The 22,646-nt window shown below is 36.9% G+C and overlaps 1 protein-coding gene across 1 annotated transcript in view; it reads left to right on the forward strand.

Annotated features, from left to right (window-relative positions):
- Positions 1 to 22,646, forward strand: part of TBCD (tubulin folding cofactor D) — a 106,523-nt gene that overhangs the window by 50,976 nt on the left and 32,901 nt on the right. The window contains exons 16-23 of the mRNA XM_030461670.1: positions 2,798 to 2,855; positions 7,300 to 7,329; positions 10,726 to 10,811; positions 14,208 to 14,288; positions 15,041 to 15,114; positions 16,436 to 16,553; positions 17,341 to 17,401; positions 18,818 to 18,840. Of these exons, the coding sequence (XP_030317530.1) occupies positions 2,798 to 2,855; positions 7,300 to 7,329; positions 10,726 to 10,811; positions 14,208 to 14,288; positions 15,041 to 15,114; positions 16,436 to 16,553; positions 17,341 to 17,401; positions 18,818 to 18,840 (531 nt within the window). The remainder of the gene's footprint in view (positions 1 to 2,797; positions 2,856 to 7,299; positions 7,330 to 10,725; positions 10,812 to 14,207; positions 14,289 to 15,040; positions 15,115 to 16,435; positions 16,554 to 17,340; positions 17,402 to 18,817; positions 18,841 to 22,646) is intronic.

Below are 22,646 nucleotides of genomic sequence, written 5' to 3' on the forward strand. Positions count from 1 at the left end.
GGGGCAGGGAGCTGGTAACATACCTTGAGTCCTTTTAACTTTCCCTGAAGACAATTAAGTGAGTACCTGAGGGAGAGGGAATGGGAAAGGGAGGAAGGGGATAATTACTTGTTGACTGATAGAATTGCAGCTTGTATTAAAATCCATTTGTGTTTACTGTACACTTAACTGCTCGTCCAACATACAGGCTAAATATACCTCAAGGAACTACAAAAGGTGTTTCGTAGAGACTGCAAGATGCAAACCCATTCTTTGCTCTACCTGTTAGTAGTCAGGTGTGGTACATTTCAGGCAAGTCAAGACATGATTTTTTTAACTAGCTTAAAAAAATATCCCACTTTGTTTGACATAAACAGTTTCTTTATGTTAGGAAATCCTGGTGGAGTATCACATAAACTCCTACGACAAAGCAGACAGGTGAAGACACCTTAGACATGTTTCATCTTAGGCATGTTGCTTTCCTTGCTAATCCCCGTGTTACAGCAGACTGTGGCCACATTTTTAAATGGGAATTAACATGAAGAAATTATTCGTTTAGTTTGATAATTTAAAAATACTTCTATTAAAAGGATTAACATAAAACAGTGACTACAGGAAGATTTATGAATATAATGGGGCTACAAAGACTGAAAAAAATCCTGGATTTTTTTTTGTGTTTCTTAAACGTGCTCTTCAATTGCAGCACTGATTAACTCGGGTGGCATCACATAGACAGTATGTTGTCATGCTGGTTTGCCTTATACAGGTTTGTCTTAAGGTAACAGAAGAGTAAGAAAAAATGGAAAAGTACAGTTTCATTATAACCTGAAATACTGGCCAGAAACTCTTGAGTAAAATAACCTGAAACTGTTTTCCAATATTTTTAATCACATGTTAAGTCTAAGTATGAAATCCAGAGAGCAGTGCTTATTTTCCAGCGATGGTCTTTTAACATTTCCTGTTTGAAAAGACTCCATAATTCTTTCCAATCGGTATGTTACTACTTAATATTTATGTCCTTACACTCATCTGTAAGTGCCTCTTCTGGTTCATGGCCAGAGACAAAACAGTGACTTGCATGGATTTTGGTCTGACCTAGCACATCTCTTCTGAAATTCTCTGTAACACTTTACCTCAGGGTACATTTGACACTGTAGGGGCAGCACTCTGGATTCTGAGCTTCCTGGCATGACAAGTGTTTGGTTGTTTAGTTGGGGTTTTATGTTTGTTTCTCAGACAAGAACAATACTGAAATATTTTATAATTATCAAAATAATCTTTCATCTTATAGTCCCCGTAACTGTAAACAAGGCAGAAATTGCTTCTTTTTGGTTCTTTCCAGAGTGATTTTCAGCCAGTTTGATAGACTGTTTTTGACTGTTCTTTTCTACAATTGAAAGGTTTAAAGGAGCAAATCATACAAATGAATCTATATACTTCTGAAATACCCTTTTGTAAATATTTTAAAGTTTTGCTATATGCCAGAGAAGAAAATTCGCGAACATAGTGTGGTGATGATGTGTTTCTCCTGGCACTTTTTCAACACTTAGCCATGTATGGGAATTCCTAATGGAATGTTCCTAAACATTTACTCTTCCAATCACTATCAATCGGGTGCCCTACTTTCTACTAATGTTTCTGTAGCAAAGAGAGGAATTGTAAGAAAGCGATTAGTAAGAAATAAAATTTAGCTGTCTTTGGAACAATTTATTAGGGTTGTTTTTTGGTTTTTGTTTGTTTGTTTCATTCTTGCTTTCTGTCTCATGTTTTCCTTAATGGAGGTAAACTGAAATTACAGAGGCAACACTGATTGTGTATTTCAGTGAATTTTAACAACACAGTATTCTTCACTGTAGGAAACTGATAGCCACTACCCAGGGAAGTTTGATATTATCACTGTAATTAATATCTTTATGTTAAAGCAAAGCATCTTAGATTTACTTTTCAGCCAGTATTTATTTCCTGTTTTGCCTGGAGTCAATAAATAATGTAATGAAGAGTTTTAGAGTTTGAAAGGAATAATTTTCTGCTTAAACGATTCTCCCAAAGCAATGCTTGTTTGTCACTGAAGTTAATTGAATCCTGGAGGTAGAATTCTAAAGCTACAGACTTTGTGTCCTGGGATATATTTTCTCTCTTGTATTGTGTAGCACATCTTTTAAAAGCAGTTGTCTTGAAGTAGAAGAATTAAACTGCGCAGGGTTCATGCACAACAAAATTTTTGTAAAATCATGGCTCTATTATCTACAGGCCACCTTTTAAAAAAACTACTTTGCAATTTATCTTGCAGGTGACTTTTTAGCAGGAATTGCATGTTGTTTTCTGATTTTTGTTCCTAAGAGGATGTGGTTGTTCTTGTAGAGGTAGCTGCAACTTTCTATTGCTTAACTTTCAGTTTTACTTAAGCCTTATAGAAGACTTGCTGTGCATTTGGCTGTTGAGAAACTCTTATTTCCAAGTCTTAATTCAAAATTGTACTATGTGAGTCTCATATTAGAGGTTACAGTTATGTCCAGGTTTTAAACTCCTGCTACATCTAGAATATAAAAAACTTTCTGGGTATTTTGCTTACTCCTTAAATTGCTCTGATACAACAGGATGGAAGTTACATGTTTGTGCTATGGCAAGTTCACAGCAAACTAGAGAAATGAGGAAGTATTGGGGTTATTTCAACTCAAATCTTTGTTTAAGCTTGTCTTAATAAACTCCTTAAAGGAAATGCTGCATGTTTTCCTTAGAAGTCTAAATGTTGAATTGGTGGCATTACACATTTGTTCTCATATTCTTTGCACTAATACTCAATGTTTTCTTTCTTCAGTGCATTGGTTATTGCAGCAGTATTTGATCGTGATGTTAATTGCAGAAGAGCTGCCTCTGTAAGTTACCACATTCTAGCTTATGTATTTCTGCTATTTTTTTGTTTGCTTTAATAATTTCTAAACTTAGCTGTGTAGAACTGCAGTATATAGGCAATATGTTTTTTTGTGGGCAAAAAAGTGTGTTTGTAAATCCTCAAAATTAGGGTGTGAATTTGTTTTAAATTATATAATCCACAGAGGCACATCCTGATTTATTGCCACAGTCTGCTGCTGCTTAAGATAAAGTATCTAAGGAAGAGCTATTTAGCATTTTCTAGTATAGTCACTATAAAACCAGAAGGGTCATACATAATACTGTAGCTTTTTCAAGTCACCAAGCTGGTAAGTTTTGTAAAGTTATACTTTTCTAATTATTCATCAGCTGTGACTCTAATTATGGGAAGTTGAAAATTTCTAGAATAATGGATCTTCAAACATATTTTCAGTTCTTGTACAAAACTGGGAATTCTTGAAGTCAAATGATAAACCCATTGGGCAGATATTGTTGTGTAGTTAATAGGTCTGACACCAAAGTATATGCTGTGGAACTTTTCTGTAGAAAAATGCTGTTGAGAATTGCAATGAATGCATGGTTGTTCTTAAGGGAATTTATGGAGGAGAGGTTATAGAATTTGAGGAATAGAGGAAAGAATGGTCATCTTAGCTTTAAGAATTTAAGTATGTTTTATATATCGAACTTGCTTTTTAAAAAAAAAAGTATTAATTGCGTGTTCCAACAGATAAAACAAATTATATTATACAAATTTGAAGAAACTCATAACTGTATTAACTCAAACACAATACCAAACACTGTCTGTCAAAGAACAAAGTGTCTCCATTCCTAAGAACAAATTTCACTGTGAATGCATTTTTAAGGAAAGGCAGTCTTTGAAACTTGCACATTAATTAACAGTTCTCTCTTATTTTTTTGACTGAAAATTTGAAAGCTAATGCATTTTTAACATCAGAAGGATTTCTTGGGGATACCTGGGTAGCATCCGTATTTTTTGTAGCCACACCTCGGCTTGAGAGTTTAAGGTGCTGATTGAAGCTCCAGGATAATTGCTGGGGAAGTGAGTCAGTTGCTTGGGTAATGGTATCTCAAATCACTTTGTCTAAATAGGTTAAAACCAAAGCATGGAAGTGGAGATGCTTTAGATCACTGAGTACTGATACAACATATTCTTTGTGCACTGAGCAGCTAATGAGTATGAGCAATGTCACTTTCCCCTAAACTACAGCTCCTAAATTTTTGAAAATGTAGAATTTGCTATTTTTGACTAATGCAAGTCACATTATGCAAATAAAATCCTTAAAAGGAAAACAAGGGTACCTTGCTCTGAGGAGACTTAGGTTGGATATCAGGAGAAACTTCTTTACAGAAAGTGTTGTTAAGCACTGGAACAACCTCCCCAGGGAGGTGGTTGAGTCTCCATCCCTGAATGTTTTTAATAATTGCCTGGATGTGGTGCTTGGGGACATGGTTTAGTGGTGGGTCATTGGGAATAGGGTAATAGGGTTAGGATGAGGCTGGACTTGATGATCTTGAAGGTCTTTTCCAGCCTGAGCAATTCTATGGTTCTGTTTGTTTTCTGAGACCTGCAGAAAACCTTAAGAAGTATAGATGGTGAAAAGTTAATTAGTTTTTTGCTCTGTAGGAATTGTCCTAAGAATCAGTGGTAGTATATATAAAGAGGAGAATTCTTTTTAGCACTAAAAGTGGCACTAAAAGTGTACTTCCTTATCTTTAGTAGCATGATCTGACATGTTATCATCATTATGTTTTTGTGCTTAAGCATAAACTATTAGTTTGACCATGAAATATAAATGCTAAACCAGATATATTTACTAATGCTATAAGCCTAGTGCAGATTGTTCTTTTGTATTTCAAATTAATACAAAATACAGTTCCTTTTATTGTTACTTTCCTCTTTTACTTTAAACCAAGCTGTCAACCATTCTGTGATTCAGTTATATCTAGTCAAATTAGTTTTTTTCATTAGTATATTCTATTTAGAGCTGGTCAAAATTTGGAATTGCTATTTTGACAGTTATAAAAGTCCTGAAAATATTTTTTCTTTCTTAAGATGGGCAGGCAAAGAAATATTTTGTGTTTACCAGACATTACTGAATTCTCAAGAAAAATACCTGGGAGTCCTAATTTTTCCAATAATTTCTACAGTTAAATATTTAAATAAACAACATGTTTTGCTACTTTCTTAATCTGTTAAAATATGCAATATATTATAATGCAGAGCACCAATAAAACAAAATAGCATATGGAGACATTTTTGAACCCTGAGGTTAGAAAGAATAAAACAAGACTGTTCTTTTGAAGCTCCAAAAGCATTCTGAGCTGACTTGTGCAACTCTTAAATGACCAATCATTAAATGGAATACTCTCATAAATAAATGATCTTGGACTGAGCTCCATTCAGCTCTGACACATTAGAGAGGGTTTTGGTTTTTTCCCTTTTTGTCGGTCGATAGCTTATAAAATTATGACTTGGGGAATGGCATAGCATTTTTATTGTGGGAACAGCAAAGCATTCAAGTTACACAGCTGGCTGTTCATCTTGGTTCTGATATCATGGAATCTTGCAATTAAGATTTTTGCATCTCCAGAAGGGGGTTGTATGAAAAATGAAAATTATTATTACAAAGCTATTGAATTACTTGGCATCTCTTAGGGATTTCCAGTTGTTTGAAAGAATGATTGAAATAGACCTATGGATGGACTGAAAATAGAAAAAAGCCTCACTGCTTTGAGATCAGGTTTCTACTGTTTGTATTTTGAAGTTACTGATTTAACATAAAAACAACCAATGAACCAACAGCTGTGCTTGCCTGAGCAGTACATTTTAAGAAGAATTTTTAGGGCAGTGATTAGACTATGAAATCCCTTGGATACGGTAGTTGAGATGCTCAACTTCGCTGAAACTTCCCTGTGCTGAGTAAAAGGGAAGAATAAAAGGGGATCTAAAGCTAAAAGAAATAAATGAGGCAGGATGGCATTTAGTCAGCTTCTTGGCAAATCCTGGCAGGGGGTGTATGTTGGTTGAGAGAACTGAAGAACTGAAAAAAAAAACCAACCTGTCAGAAGCTGGGCTATAGAATACACTCAAGTGTGTGCAACACTGCTGCAGCTCCTGCTCCTGTTCTGGGAGCTGCTTTATGTGTTGCCCAAGGGTGTATCTACACTCCTGCCACTGGAGGAAAGCCCATGGAGTTCTGCCTCAGGCAATCTGAAACCGATCACCTTGGGGCCACTGCTGAAATGCCAGCAGCTGAGGTGGGCTCCAGAACCTGCCAAGGTGGTGGGTGAGTGGTTTGGAGTCAGCCTGTGCTACGTGTCCTGCAGTGGATACACTGGGAGCAGGAGCTGAACCAGCCTGGGCAAGTCTGTAGGAACCACATTCATGATCCTGAGCAGACACAGCCTCCAAAATGCACTGGGAGAGAAGACTGGCTCCACCAGTGTCCTCTGGGTGCCTGCTCTGTATGTGGGGTGTGATCCCTTGGGGAGCTAGCTTCACCTTTCTTGTTACAGGTGGATTACCACATGCATACTGTGTTTATGCAGGAAATGGAGAAGCTGTGTCCTTCAGAATTCTTGTGACATTTTAAGCAAAGATTGTGACTTTCCTCCTGTATATTAAATATCAACTATCAAGTGACATGTGCTGTCCCTTCCCAATGAGATTGATGTTTGTAGTGGCATTTCCAAAGTGAAGTGTAAGATAATGAATATTCTGTTCTGAAAAGAGTTTACAGAAGTTTTCTTAGTACTTTTAGTTGTCTATCCATTAAAGAATAAAAAAAAATAATTGGCTTTTTTGAGAGAAGAATAAAATTCAAGTTGGGAGATAAGTTTAATTCTGTATGCCATAAAAGAATAGAGGTGAGTTTCAGGGTGGTATTAGTTGCATTTTGCAAGATTTTGAGTTAATTTAATGCAAAACACAAGAAACCTACCTGAATTTTGTCTTTGGCTTTTGTAATACCAGTGTTTTCAGCATGCTTTCAGATGTGTATCTTCCAAATTAGTTTTTGTCTGAAGTTTTCATCCACAAAGAATCAAACCTGCTCAGCTATTAGAAAATTCTGTTGAAGTAGTTGGAGAAGAGCGAGCTGCCTCAGTTTCTGTTGTCTGCAGGTATAGACTTTCAGTTCCAGTGCAAAGCTTTGTGTCACTACTGAAAAGCACTCCTGTGGGTGTGACTAGTTTAATAAACTTGCGTTCTTAAACTGCTGTCATGCAACATACAGTGCTCAGAGTACCAGAACATAGAGACGCAGAAACAAAAAAGCCCTGTGGGCTTGTTCTACTGACAAAGTTTACTTTATTTAAAAAAGAAAAGCCATGGGTCATTTATATTGTTGTGTGTTTTGAATTCATCATCTGGTGTTTATCAAAAAGCAAACCTGACTCGTTTTGGTATGTTTGTTCTCTTTTCCTTAGGCTGCCTTCCAGGAGAATGTTGGGAGACAGGTATGGTAACTTTCCTGAATCTTCATTCATTAGTGCCTTGGAGGTTACTGTAAACGTGTAGTACATAAAATAAAAATTATACATTGTGGCTTCAGAAAAATGGAGTAGAAGCATATCCCAAAACAATTCTTTTCATTATCTGCAATCAGGTTCTTGCTTTATTTTTCTGAGATGTGAGTTTTATTAACAGTATCCTAGTTTTGGAAGAAAGTTAGCTTTTTGGTAATTTTTAGCCATTCTGAAAAGCAAGGTTAGCATGGATGATGGCCATTCTACACCTTGCACACTCCAGTGCTCTTAGAGCAGACGTACAAATTTTTTCTTATTCTTTTTGTTTCATTGCGTTTTAGCTTTTAATAGAACAGCTGAAGTGTGCTGCACAACTCTTCTGTGGCTTGTGATACAAAAAAACCCAAGCCTGGCAGTCCTCAACTTCACATTTGCTTTTACCTGTTGTACCATAATGTGCCATCTAGATATTTGGAGAAAGCTTTTGGGGGTTCTTAAGTGCTTTGAAAAAAAGCATCATGGTGGGTTCCGATGTTACGCAGAAACATTTAAGTAGTTTAAATGCTTACACAACTTTGATTTGCAACCTTGGAGGAGAAGCAAATAGGACAAACACCTGGTCTTCAAAGTTCTCTGGTTTCTCATCAGGAGGTAATGGACCTGAATATGCTATTTAGAGGAAAAAAGACTGGATGGGAAATGGCTCAGTTAGTGAATTCTTGTGACAGAGCAGGGCATGTGAGCATGGGTAAAGCAAATTTTGTTGTCAAGAAGTCATTCTTTAAGAGTATATCAGCTTTTTTTGACACAATTCTTGAAGATCTCTGTGTTGCAAACCAGGATATCATTCCTTCAGAGCCCCGAGAGTTGCCAAGCAGTGTGGCTAGAACTCGTGTGTGTGTTTCTAGGTAGAATTAGGTTAATAGCAGAGAAGGGTGCGAGCAGACTAGGAGGAAGAGGGTAGTTATTTTTGGTGACCTGACCTGGCTAGGTCTGTGATAAGTAGAGGCCAGTGTGATTCTTCCTGAGGTCTGTAGTTACTGCCCTGGAGATGCTGGTTACTCATCCCCCAGCAGCTTAGCCTGATGGCACTTCATGAGGTGCTGAGTGAATAAACACCTTCCTGTGACTCCACTTCCAGGTGATCCAGGACTCCTGGGTGCTGGAGGTTTCAAAATGCTTCTGTGAAGCAACTCTTTTGTGGAGGTCTTTTTTTTAATTTCTTAATCAGAGGGTACACTTTAAGCTAGTTTATGGCTTGGAAATTTACTTATTCATTCTGCCTTGATGTGAGATTCCAGTTTGTCATTGTTAGAACATACAACAAATTTAGATCCTTTAGGTATTTTAAGGAGGAGTTTGCAGTGAAATAGGAAGTTTTCATGGCATGAAGAATTGGATCGATCTGCATTTGTTTCCTGTAGGAGTTCAGAAATTTTACTTACTGAACCATTCTTCACTGCCTAGGAAACTGGTTACTTAATCAGTGGATACACCCTCTGTAGCTGTTTGTGTTGAAAGAGACACCTTTTCCCTGAATTGGAAGGATCTAAAACATATTCTTCATCTGAAGTAACAATGCTGATACTGAATAGGTGGAGAAAAAGGTTGACCTAGCTTATTTCCTGGTTCCTGCCTGCTTCACCTTTGCAATCCATCATGTCCTGAATCTCAGAGGTTGCTTTTATGGCCTCAGAAAAAGAAGTCACTGTAATGTACACTTCATGTAAACGAAAACAGAAAAATTTGAAGAATTTTTTAAAAGCATAAATCATGAGAAATGCAAACACTACCAGTAAGAGAAACTTTTATATTGGAAAAATAAAGTTTAAAGTGTTCTGAGAGAATAGAATCTGTTGGCTTTCCTCTGAAGTCAGTTTCTCTCATTGGCCATGACCTCTGCACTCCTGAACCTGGAATTTTGCTGTCTCACTGACATGCACTGTGGCACCATGACCTTTGGTGAGATGGCATCAAATTGGCACACCTACAGCCAAGTAATAAAGAGCAGGCTCTTGCTAGGACCTAGCACTGAAACTGGTTAGCTGTGATTTTTCCTCATGTACAGTATTAATTCTTATATATTGAATTGTATGTTAACTTCATTGGCTATGAATCACACTGAGGTATTTCTCATGTGTGCATTTTCCTCTCTAATCAGTGTTTCTTAGGATATTGTTCATTTCCCCATTATTAGGACTTGCAGGTAGTCTCTTGGATAAGCCAGAAATATCCTGACTGTCCTTCCTGGTTCAGTCAGGCTCTAGGTCTTGTACAGTTTTTTGTTTTTCCTTTTGGCTGCTGGCATTATGCTTCTCATAATAAGACCTCCAGAGCAGCTGACAGCTTCCTGCTGCTTGCAATATACACTTCTTCAATTATTCAGATGTAGATCTAGAGATATTTTGTGTTATTTTTGCATGGCTGTATTCTAATGTGGAGGAGATGAGTGAGTGCTAAGCAAATAAAACTGTATCATATCCAGACCCTATACTTCCATGTAGCCTTATTGCTTAAATGCCATGTGTTTGTCCCTTCAGTGAGGGAGCAGAGTGCCTTTCTGCTGGCTGTTTGCCATCTCTAAATTATGGCTTGTGGAGGCTCGGCTCCCTCCTCCACTCCAAAACACTGCCGTGCTACCTAGTATTTTATTAAGGTAATCACAGCAAATAAAAATTCTGAATAGCTGAATTATATTGCTTCTGTAAAAAGGCAAATTTTTAGGGGGCAATGGAATATTCAGAAAGATAATTGATCTTTTAAAACCAGATTTTTTAGAGCAGTGATGCCATTAGTGCCATACATCTGTAGGATTCAATATTTCAGGCTCTGCTGGGAACCAGTGGTCTTCTTTAAAACAAACTAACCTTGAGTTTTAGATACTTAATAAATTAGATATTTATAAGTAGAAAACAACCAGATAGTTGAACTGCCATGTATCCTACATGGGATACATTTCTTGTTACCAAAATCTCTTTATTTTGTACTTAATATTACAGCTTGCAGCAGATACTTGTTCCTTCACATAAAGTGAAAGCATTTTTGCATTTATCTAAACCTTCTTGTAGAGAAATATTTTTAGTGTGTATATATAGTTACGGCTTTACCAAACACATACTTGAATATGACTTGAAGATGTTAAGATCCCTTTTGCATAGTTTATTACCTGCTTCTATTTGCTTTGTTTCTCATTGTCTCATAAGTGAAGCTGTTTATATATATGATAACCTTTACTTACAGGTGATTTACAAATCAGAAATTTTGTTTATTTTTTCAGTGCTTGGAGAGTAATATTAGATTTGTTTTCAACACTGTTGCCTATCTGGGAAGTACTTATATTTTAAAATATTTTCCTCTTGTTTTCCTTCTTTCCTATAATGTTTGTAGGGCACTTTTCCACATGGCATAGACATTCTAACTGCAGCTGATTATTTTGCTGTTGGTAACAGAGTTAACTGCTATTTGACTATAAGGTAAGTTTCCAAGCATTAGTTTTCCTAAACATGAGGGATTTCTTTCACATAATGAAATATTTGTAGATGCTGTTAGGTGAAACAGACAGTAACAGCATTGTTTATTGCTGTTGTTTTCTAATAAATTAAGATCTGTTTTTTCATACTTCTGCATCAAACTGCTTATTGTACGTAAGACACAGTGAAAATGTGACCATGATTTCCTCGTCTACTTAGAGGAAGCAGCCAAGGGGTAGTATTTGCAGGTGTCACAAAACTGGTCAAGATTAGAGAAGACCAGGGGATTTTGAAGAGCTCTTGTAAAAGCAGAGGCTGGATGTTACGATGGCAGACTCTGATGTGGGTAAAAAATTAAATACCCATTTTAAAAAAGACTTTGCATGTGATTGAATTTGTTGTCATAGACCTTAAGTTTGAGTGCTTGCATTTTTTATAGATGGCTCAGTGAAAATCTAAGCCCAGTATGCAGTAGTGTTTGAAAAACCAACCTGATCACTGCAGTATGGAGTCTGCAAAGAATGTAATGGGAAATACTGGAACTGGTGCTGTTAGAAATCAGTGGCTTCTCTTGGAGTACTGTTTTCCAGCTCTGGTCAGCCAGCTGTGCAAGAAAGCTGAAGTCAGGGGAAATGAGAGGCAAGCTGGGTGCACAGGATGACTAAAATGGCTGGAGGATTGCATTTCCTCATGAGAAGATGAAAAAGGCTGAGGGCTGGGTTCTAGCTTTAGTTGTCTAAGACAGAGAGTCTAGCCCAGGTGTCTCGCCTCTGTCCAGGGCCAATGCAAAGAGACAGGCAGGTACATACAAAAGGTGATTCACACCATTTTAAGATAGGTCAGATAAATTGCCCTGTGGGGTGGCATGTTGCTCAGAAGCAGGTTAGGAAGGCTTGAAGAGATTGGATTCTTGGGGAACAAAAATAGCCAACAAGTGTATGATGGCTTATATCCTCTTCCCAGCTTTGACTTCCAGTGAACAGTTTTAAAGAGAATTTGCACTGGAAATCCTCACACTCTTCATCAACCATTTAATTAATTAATTTATTTTATATTAATCTTCCTACCTCCACATTGTCCCCCTTGTGCATAATCATTTCACTCTGTACATATCTTCACCTTTTACCTACTGTCAGTCCTTCTGGGGTCCACACCCTCCTCCTACACCCTTCCTCAGAGCTCCCGCCTACTGAGCTGGGATGGGGCAATGCAGGGCCTTGGTATTTGCTGCTGCTATACATCTGTAAAGCAGGGTTTCTGAAACGGGCTTTTTGTACTAGTAGAAAATTGGAAAATATTCAGAAAGTATAAAAAAGTTTTTATTTTCTCCCTATTATGGTTTGGGCTTGGAGACTAATGGTGTTCTCCTTACTTTTTGAGAGTAGAATTGTTAATTTACTAATTTTTTTCCATGGCTCATTTGTTACTCTTTTTGTTGTGATCTCCAGGGGTTTTGTAGGAGTACTTTGTAACTAAGTGAAAATATTGTTACTGTTTTCTTCTTTCTTCCACTCTTGGCCCTTCCCTTTAAACTGTGCAACAGAAAGAATTAATTTGTAAATTCTTTATAAATAATCTTATGCTCCATTCCTTTAAGCCATGTTCAGTGTTATTAATCAAACTCTTCTTCATAAAGTATTTGTCATCTCATTCATTATATTACTTTAAAAAGTCTTCTCCACTTCGCATTTCAGGGTGTAATTATTTGGGTCAATACTTAATTATTTCCTTATTTTTGTCTGAGTTACATCAAAGGAAAAGTACATAAGCATATATTTGGCTTCACAGAAAACATGTATCATTATGATGTGGTAGGAAGAATGGACTTTTCTGATCGCTGTGCCTTAAGGTGGTGTAATTATTTATGTAGCTGGAAAAAGCTGCTTGAGGTTCATATTCCAGATCTAGAATCTTTAGCTGTCATTCCCCCACCCAGATAAAACAATCCTGGGACACTTTGTGTGCCAGCATAAGGCTGCTCTGTGAAGGAAAGCTGTGCAGACCTGGAGGTCTGTGCTATGAGAGTACTTTGAACAATGAAAGTTTGAGAAATATGTGTCAGTGTCTGTAATTTAATTTGGTTAAGAAAGGGTGACATATTCTTGTAGAGAGGCAGTATCATGTATTTTCATATATATATATATACATACATTTGATATATATGTCTTTGTGTAAATTGTTGCTTATATCCTTTAAAATCTACATATTCTTAAGCCAGGTTTTCATGCTGGGTGCCCTTTTGAAACCTTGATGGAAAGTCTGTCTGTTATTGTATGTTCCAACAGGGACAGGAACCAACGAGTAATGAATTCTATTATTTCTGTGCAGTCATCAACATACAGTTAAACCCAGTCTCTAATCCCCATCTGGGGATCATAACAGTAGTAGATAGTACTTTGTGTCCTGTACTGGCTCAATAACTGAGGTCTGTGCTGTAGATTTAAGGATTCCTGCTCTTCTGATTAATTACATAGATACCAGAATATAATATGCAGCAGTATTTGGTTTTGTCTTTGTTTTGCTTCTGATGACATGGACATGTATTAATGGAACACCATTATGGTCACAAAGTTAATCAATCGCTCAAAAGATATGAAAAGGTAAAATTAAGGTAATCTATGTGGCCTTAATTTTGTCCCTTTGTGCATGTCCTTTTGACACAAGCACATTCTACTGATTGTTTATGTTTCCAAGATTATTCAGCATACATCAGATGTACTGAGAAAACATTTAACTTCTGTTGACCTTAGCTTTCAATACTTGGTGCTTCTGAAGACTGGAAAGTAAGTGTAGCTGTAAAAGCTACGTAATTATGCAGGCTACTGAGCTTATTAATTCTGGTGTTCCCTTACATCTTAGGTTTTGGGTTTTCAGCTTTAACTTTTTTTTTTTTTGTCAGAATTGGCTTATTATGGAGGTTTAATTTTTAGAAAGGACAGATTGAAAACCTGTGTTAAACTTTGAACAGTTGCATTTATGAAGATGTAGCACAGTTCTGTACCTTAGTTGTACTGAGTACTGTAAATTACATCATGGATAAATTTCTCCAATCTGAAATAATTGTGTTAGTATGTACATCTATATTTTCCAAAAGGTAACAATGGGAATTGAATATTTTTACTTTTTGTTGCTGAAAAATTTTTTGCACATATAGCAGGTTTTATAGAGAAGCTGGAAGAGTTTTACAAAAGTGATTTAATTTTTTTCCCTAATAATTGTCAAATATTTCCTAATATTTTATGTCATTTGGATGCATCTCATCTAGGAGAAAGGATATTTAAGGGGTTTTTTTCATTGCTTTAAGCCTAGAAGATTTCAGGTTTCGGAGTAGCTTGTGTTAACTACATATATCACATAGAAATGTTGGTTCTGTAGTCTCTATGAACATTTCTTTTTCAGTGTTTATATTGCTGGCTTTCCTGAGTATACAGAGCCAATGATTGATCATTTAATTTCCATGAAGATTAATCACTGGGATAGGTGAGTTCATAAATTATTAACATTCAGGCATTTTCTGTTCTGCATATCATACTTTCCTAGGTTGTCTTTATACATTTTTTTCTACTAGAGTTGGCAGTAGCATTTGACTGAAGAAATCTGGACCAGTGGTAGCTGATCTGTACCTCCCTAGCATATTGTCACTTTGTGAATTTTGTCTTTTGCCATGACCTCAATCTGTTAATAGATAAGTAAAACACACTTATATGGTATATAGTGTGTCTGAGGGGTAAACACCATCACCATGCAATTATCATAATTAATGAAGATTTCATACATAGAGATGGTGCTTAGTCATAGTCAGTGTTCATGAAGATTAAAATGTGTACACATAACACAAATGAGATTATATCAATGCTGATACTAGTTTGCATCATGAAAAATAATAATAGTTTACTGTCGTGTCCCTGCCAATGTATAGAATGAGCCCTCAGGTTCTACCATCCACACTTAACCTTTTTCTTTGTCTCTTTCAGCAATAAATTCTATTCATATCACTAAAAGCTAGCTGTAGGCTGTCTGTTGGGTCCCCTGTTTTGTTTTGTTGGCTATTTTTGAGGGGTGAAAAGATGGGAGTGACAGAGAACAGTGTAATGTTTAATACTGACAAATTCTTTATTTTGATGAGGAGTAGGAGTCCTTTCTTGATGTGTGTTGATGTGTTTTGGTTTTTTTATTACATCTACTAAATTGCTAACCCAAAAATCTCCAAAAATGTTTTTCTACATCTTCAGTGTTATTCGAGAACTTTCAGCCAAAGCTCTGCATAACCTTACTGCACAGGCTCCTGAATACATGGCAGATGTGGGTAGGTACCATTTTAAGTTCAATGTAACATATCAAGTGTTGTAGCTTCTGTAGCAAAAATGTATGAAGCAGGCTTAAACATGCACCATGACTTAATGAAAATGAACATTTACCCTGAAACTGGAGTCCCTTCACTAGGCTGGTGAAGGGATCCAGCACAGATCCTATAAAGAGAGGCTCAGGGAGCTGGGGGTGTTCAGGCTGGAGAAGAGGAGGCTCAGGGGAGACCTCATCACTCTCTACAACTCCCTGAAAGGAGGTTGGAGCCAGGGGGGGGTTGGGCTCTTTTCCCAGGCAACTCTCAGCAAGACAAGAGGGCAGGGTCTCAAGTTGTGCCAGGGGAGGTTTAGGTTGGAGATGAGAAAGAATTTCTTTCTGGAGAGGGTGATCAGACATTGGAATGGGCTGCCCAGGGAAGTAGTGGATTCTCCATCCCTGGAGATATTTAAGAAGGAGACTGGATGTGGCACTCAGTGCCATGGGCTGGGAACTGCAGCAGTAGTGGATCAAGGGTTGGACTTGATGATCTCTGAGGTCCCTTCCAACCCATCCGATGCTATGATTCTATAAACTTACACGGTGTAGTGACTGTAACAGCTTTACCAGTTTCCAGATTTTATGCACAAAATATACAATACTACCAGATCTTTTTCTGTCTCTGGAACTTGTCCTTAGTTATCCAGCTAAGTGGACCCCAGCAGTTCCAAGGTGAATAAATGGGGGTAGTTTGGCTGCAACAACTCAGGCAGCTAGCCCTCAGATTCCTAGCTTTAGTTTTGGTGATACAGCTATGGATTCATAAAGGGTGGGGGGATCTGTTTTGTCTTGTCTGGTCTGACATCTTCAGAATGCCTTTTTGACTATTATGTGTGTATTTAAACATTCTTAGCAAGAATTTGGGTTTCTTTGCTCGATTCACTCGAGATTGAGGATGTGCTTTCCTGCTTTGTGATACAGCTGGAAGCAGCTGACACCTAGACCTTAGCTCAGCTCCCCATGGCAGACCAGGGAGGTGGCAGCCTGCAGACTGCAGGGAAATGCAGAGGAGGTGCAGTCCCATTTCCCTTACTGCTCAGCCACCAAGTGTGTGATTTTTGTTCCATCAGACAGGGGACTCATTGTGAATACAGAAATTCTTGGTCTGGTTTAGTATCAGATTTACTTGAAGTTTTTAAGGCTTGTTTTTTGGCCAGGGTATATTGGTCTGACTTTCCAGAAATGTTTTTCCCATTTTATTTTTAGGCAGACATGTTTACATTTTGAATTGTGATCTGTCACTATGCTTTGCTTAAAAAAAGGAATAACTATTTGATCTCTTTCAGTTTTGCCAAGGCTTCTACCTTTATCAGTGGGCACAGATCTGCACACACGCCATGGGGCAATTCTTGCCTGTGCTGAGATCACCCATGCATTGTGTAAACTAGCAGAAGAGAATAATAGGTATAAATTCAAGATTATCTTGGCTATAAGTTTTCCTTTCATGCCTAGTCTGTTGAAAGCTTCCTGAATATAACTATGGAAATCTTATTGAACTTATTTTCCATTGAATTTTTATTTGTTTTGATCAGTCTTGCCAAGACTATTGATTTTATTCAGTGATGTTATAAACTTCAGTCTAATTTCATCACACGGCAAGTGAGATCGTTTGCTGCCTTACTGGGAGTGTTCCAAGTTGGCATTTAAATGTAGATTAAACTCCCTCTCCCCTTCAGTATGTTGTGTTTCAGGTGAGGGGACAGTCTTTAGTCTTCAGTGTTACTAGAAATAGTTTCTTGAGTAGTTTAGTTGGATTTAATTGTTGCTGGTCCATATATTTTTATATATACACACACATCCACAGGTATATGTGAGTGTAATCACACATGTATTAAATATAGGTGATGTAGGCAAAATAATTTACAATTGTTTGGAGATGTCTGCTTTAATGTTGTGATTGAATGAGGTGTTTGTTTTCTTTCTTTCACAAGAATCACAAATCCTTGCTGCAAAAATCTGAGTTTGGAATTTCTGTTGACAGTAGGATTTTATACTAGCCTGACTTCAATTAGGATGGGCAGATGTTTAAGAACAAGCTTGCTGAATTACTAAAAATTAAAAATTATATATTTCTGAGTATTATTTAGAAATCAAATTATTGTTTTTCTGTTTAAAAGTACAGTCAAGTCATGGAAGAAAAATTATAGCATGATTAGGAAACAAACATTAAAAATTTTGTATCCCTTTACAGACCAGTAACGTATTATTTCAATGAAAAATCACTGGAGGGACTTAAGCAGATCCATCAAGAGGTTTGTAGCCAGTATAAATGTGTCTTTTAATTTGTTATGTTGTTTTATTTGTAAACAAACATTTACAATTAAGACAGCTGTTCACCTTCTTCATCCTGTGCTGAAAGTGTCTCACAAATATGAACTGGGACACACACTCCAGAGTGAGAGACCTTTGATTGTGTAACTTGTTCCAGTAAAATTTCATGTTTGGCCCCTTTCTGTTCTGCCAGCTCTTTAGCTGAGACTTTTTCTCTGATTTCCTCAGTTACACTTCAGGAGCACTGCAGTGGGGTTTTGCTTGGTTTTCCTTTACCTTTACATTCCTTCTCACTTTCTGTACACACTCCTTGCAGATGGATGTACGGCTGTTGTTTGAATGTAACCAGAATCAAGAGGGATCTCCTCGTGGTTCAATCTCTGTCCTTTCTATTTTTTTCCTCTTTATTGGGATTTTATTGCTAAATCCTTCTTCCATCCATAACTCACCTGTTTGTACACCGTGAAAACACTTGTCTTTATCCCTACTTATAACAAACAAAGTCTTGACCTGATCATAGCAATTTAAATTTATTTTATGGAGGTAGTTCTGCCTGTTTTGTCCCCTTAATATTAAACCATTCCATGTTGTTGTATTTTTTTTCTTTTGTCTCCCATTTCCTTACTTTGTGGGACAGACAGTACTTCAGCATTCAGGCTCCTATTCATTTTCTGCTGTAATGGATTCACTATTTACCCATATTGCTTTAAAGTACATAGGTGCTTGCTTAATTCTGTGCACAGGTGAAAGGTGCTGCTACAGGCTGAAAAAGCATCTTTCTTGTTTCACTTTCTGATGTTGACATGCCTGAAAGCTTGAACAGTAGTGCATGTACTGTTACAGTGGCCTTAATTTCATTTGATGAACTTTCCAGTTTCTGCTCCTCTCTGTTCTTACAGTTAATTTCCAACGTTGTTCTCATTTTAAAAATCTGATTTTGGGGGGGGTTTACTGCAGAGAAATTTGATAATCTCTCATTTTTAAAGGTGACCAACTATAATGTTAACCATGTTTCAGTCACATTGGAAATTTTATTGTAGATGATGTTAAATGAGTTATTTTCAGTTTTCAGTAGGTGATATGATATTGTTTTAACAGGACAACTGTAGAAAGAAAATGTATTTTAAAAAGCCAAACTAGCTTTGCAGGACCAGCTACATTTTGGAATTAAGAAAGTGCTTTATGAATGTGTGAAATTAATTTTGTTTACATGTAAAATTCAAGTGGATATAGAGAAGGGTGTTTTTAAGATTTTTCCTTTGCATTTTATTTTTTAAATGATCCTGTGTGTGGCATAACTCACAGTATATAGACATTGCTGGTGGGGAGGAAAAATGAAAACACTTGTATCAAACTCTGCTAACACTGATGTGTTTTGCTTTCTCCCCACATTCCAGCTCTGCAGTCGTCAGTTGTACAGGTAAGAAAATGGATGCAAAAAATTAATTTTGTATTGGAAAGTATCAATTAGGAGTAATGAAAACAGTAAGATCCTGAAAAGCTTTTTGGTTTGTAGGAGTCACTGCAGCCTGCCAGTCTTGCAAGCACATGCATTCCTTTGGCTTTGTCTGCCTGCTACAGAGGCTGCTGGTGGTTCATGCTGGCTGTGGTGTTCAGAGTGCAACTCTCAGGCATGTTAGATGAATGGGGGAGCTGTAAGTACTGATCTAAGTATTGTGATAGAGACAGGTAAAGAAAAGGATGTGAAATAGAATCTGCTCACTAATCCATGGCTGCAGTGCCTAATGGATTTCTTTCCCATTACTCACCCATACTGTAGTATTGTATAGTTCAGGCAGGTCTGTAGGAAAATAAAACTAATAAGTTAATGAGTACAGAAGTTATTTATTTTTGTAAGGAGCTTGTATCTCAATTCAAGAATGATTTTCTTCATCCTGTGTAATGAGTAGGCCCAGGAGAATTACAAAAGCTTGGACAAACTTTTTCAACTCCTGTGCCAAGGAAAATGTAAATGAGTTTTCACTGAGTTGTTTTTCATTTCCTATTTATTGGACCTTCCAGGATGTGAAGGGAGTTTGCCTAAGTAACTGTTAAGTAAATGTGAATTAAAACTGGTATGTGACTTGAGAGTGTGTTCTTAAATTTAAGGAAATAAGATTACCTACCAATTGCATATGTGAATGAGGGTTTTTTCTACTTTAACTGACAGATTCTTAGAGCTTTTTGGGCAGTTTAGTTCACTTACTTGCACATGTCTCAAAACAGTAAACCTAAAGTTTTTTCTGTGTAATGATTAATTATGAATTTTTCAAAATTACATTGTTTTTCTATCCTGAAACTTTCTGGGAAAAATGTTAAAATGTACTTCTTTGAGGGTCATACATACTGGTGTAAAACTTCCACTCTTAGTTAGATTGTATTTGTGGATAGTTTTAATGCTGATACTGTATGTTAGTGTCTTTGTGGGTGGCTATCTTGGCGCTCATAAATTCTTTAATGTCAGGGTGGAGCCTGGGTGTAATTTGTTTTTGTCATAATGTGCACTTCTTGCACTTAATGGTATTTAAAAGATGCCTACAGAAACGTTTTCATTCTAGATAAGACTTCTAATTCAACTCCAAGCAAAATTGATTCACTACTGTTTGCTCTAATGCTTAGGCTGAGACAGAGATGTCTAATATAATCCATATTTTAAAATATTTGTATGCATGTAATATTTTCAAATAGGACAAGAAAAATAAACTAGGTTATAAAAACAAACCAGCAATTTGAGTATTGCTGGGCAAGCATTTAGTGAAACAAGCCAGACTTGTTTTGTGACGAGTAATTATTGCACATAATATTCCAAAGATTTCCATTTGAGAAATTGCTACCGGGAGTTTTCAGTGTAACAACATCTTGTAGGAATATTGAAAACCTGTGTCTTTTGTTTGTGTTTCTAGTTTTTAAACTGCATCAGCAAAAAGCTTCAAGCCACATGTCTACTATTTTTAAAATATTTTGCTGTCACATTTCGCAACAAAATAGCCGTATTTTTGTGGACCAAATGTATTTCAATGCTTTGATAAAGGTGTTCTCAGAAAATGCTTTGGCCTGTGAGAAAGGGAAGATAGCAAAGTGTAAAAATGATGTGGTGTTTTCTTGGCTGTACTAAAAAGTTGTAATTTATAAACTTTAAGCTGGAAAATGGGTTGGGAGTTTCTTGGTTGTCTAATGCTGAGGTTTCCATTGGATCCATAAGTACGTAAGACCTTTGTTTAAGCAAACATCTTGTTTTGCTTAGCAGCTCTTGTAGTGTCTTTAAGCTGATGTTGAATGATGGCCGTGAATTATCCTTCAGACAGGAGACAGTCTTGAGTTTTGGGTTACACTGCACCATCTCTAAATTTTGAGTATACTTGAAGCAAGCAAATTTGTTTATGCTAATTGTAGAAAATCCTGTTCAGTATGTATTTTTTAAAAAAATACAAGTATGTTTGTGACTTCCTGGATAAGTCCTTTTCTGGGTTAACCATAGCACACGGAAAAAGGAGAAGCAAGTCCAGGCACAGCAGTGTGTACTTCCTTCCAATGGTCTTGCTTCTGACACATCTGATGCACTAGTTTGTCTTGAGGAGCTGGTTGGTTTCATCATTTGCATGTGCATTTCCAATTCACTGTTGCACAGTTTTCTGTATTGTTGTTTTCTGTATTAAATGGGCACCACTTATAGAAAGTGATACAAAACCCATGACACTTAGAGTGTTTGTCTTTTGTGTCTGCTTTGAGCAAATGGGTTATAGAGTTATACAAATTGAGCTATATTTTATTTGCTTTAAACATTAGTTTTATATATAAAAATCTGAGACAGAAAAACATCTGGCATCTGTTGCTTTAAGCTGCCTTACTTGGGGTAGGAAGTCAGCCTGCCAGGTTAAATGATGTTAATGGTCAGCCTGACTTATATTATGCTTCCACTGAACCAGCATGGTTAGGATCTGTTTTTAATAGCAGATATATTTCTGTAGAGTATCTAAGACCCCTGTACTAGTTCTCATTATGGAAAATCTTGAATTATAAAGTATTTCTAAGTGTAGTTCTGGTAAGATTCTTTAGAAATGCATCATATGATACAAGGTTCTCAAATGAATGTTCCAGCTGAGTTAAGTTTTTTTTATCTTCTTTCTTGTAGCCAGTGCTGAGTCTGCTAATGTTGGTTTTAATACAAACCAGTTGGGTAAAAAGATAATTCAAGTACAAATAAGTGCTGCAGACACATATCCTGGGCTTTTTCCAGATAGTTGCACTGCACCTCTCTATTTCAGCAAATGTTCCATTTTTTTGGGCTTTCAGGGTTCCCAGCAGAGCTGGATATGACAGGACCCAGTGCTTGTTAGTGACTCCCACTCCATGTGAGTTTTGCTCTGATCTCAGAACATTTGAGAGTCTGGTTGTGTGTATTACATGGTCAGCTCTGTGAGATTAGCACTTTTAGGTTTTCAGGAGAGCAGCCAGTGGAAGCATTTTAACTTTTCCAGGAGAGTAAGGTAGCCTGTAGGTGCTGACAGGTGCTCAGCAAAGGAGAAACATCTCATTTCAAAGACCTTTAAGGTTGCAACTAATCTTGGTGGTTTCGGGGCAAGTGTGCTTCTTGGCAGTCATCTATATAAAAGAGTTTTTTAGGCATATTAACTTAATCAGCAAATAATTCCAGACTTGAAACAAGCTCATCTTAATTTTTCCAAGTTTAAATTATTTTTTGCATCCAGTAGCACGGTGATTCTAGGTGATTGTGCTATGTTTTGTTCTGGAGAGTTATAAGGTGGGATTCTTTTGCTGCTAACTGAAGTCACTGGGCAAACTCTTGGTTCCACAGAGCCAGGGTTTCATCTGTAGTCTTCTGGTGTTAAAATTCAATCCAAACCATGTACTGTCAGTATATGAATTTATAGTACCCTAAAAGTAGGTGTTTCTTAGCTTAATATATTTTATTCTCTGCATCTTCAGGGGATGACTGACAGAGCTTTATTAAATGCAGAGGCTTTTTCATTGGTGCTCAAAGGTATCTCTGTCCTCCTGTGAGTACCTTGGGATAAATCCATTTTGTACTTACAAAGCACAGTATAAGTGTGCAGCCTGGCTCTTTTGAGAGACTTCAGTTCTATTTGTGAAAAGAGTTCCTCTGGAAAAAAAATCAGTTACTGTCCATATGGAGATGAAAATATTCAGCAAAGATGAGTTCTGTACTTCTGAAAAAAAGAGGTTTTAAATAATAATATTTTAAAA

The sequence above is a fragment of the Calypte anna genome, chromosome 18 (assembly GCF_003957555.1).
Source record: "Calypte anna isolate BGI_N300 chromosome 18, bCalAnn1_v1.p, whole genome shotgun sequence".
In the NCBI taxonomy this organism is placed as follows: Eukaryota; Metazoa; Chordata; class Aves; order Apodiformes; family Trochilidae; genus Calypte; species Calypte anna.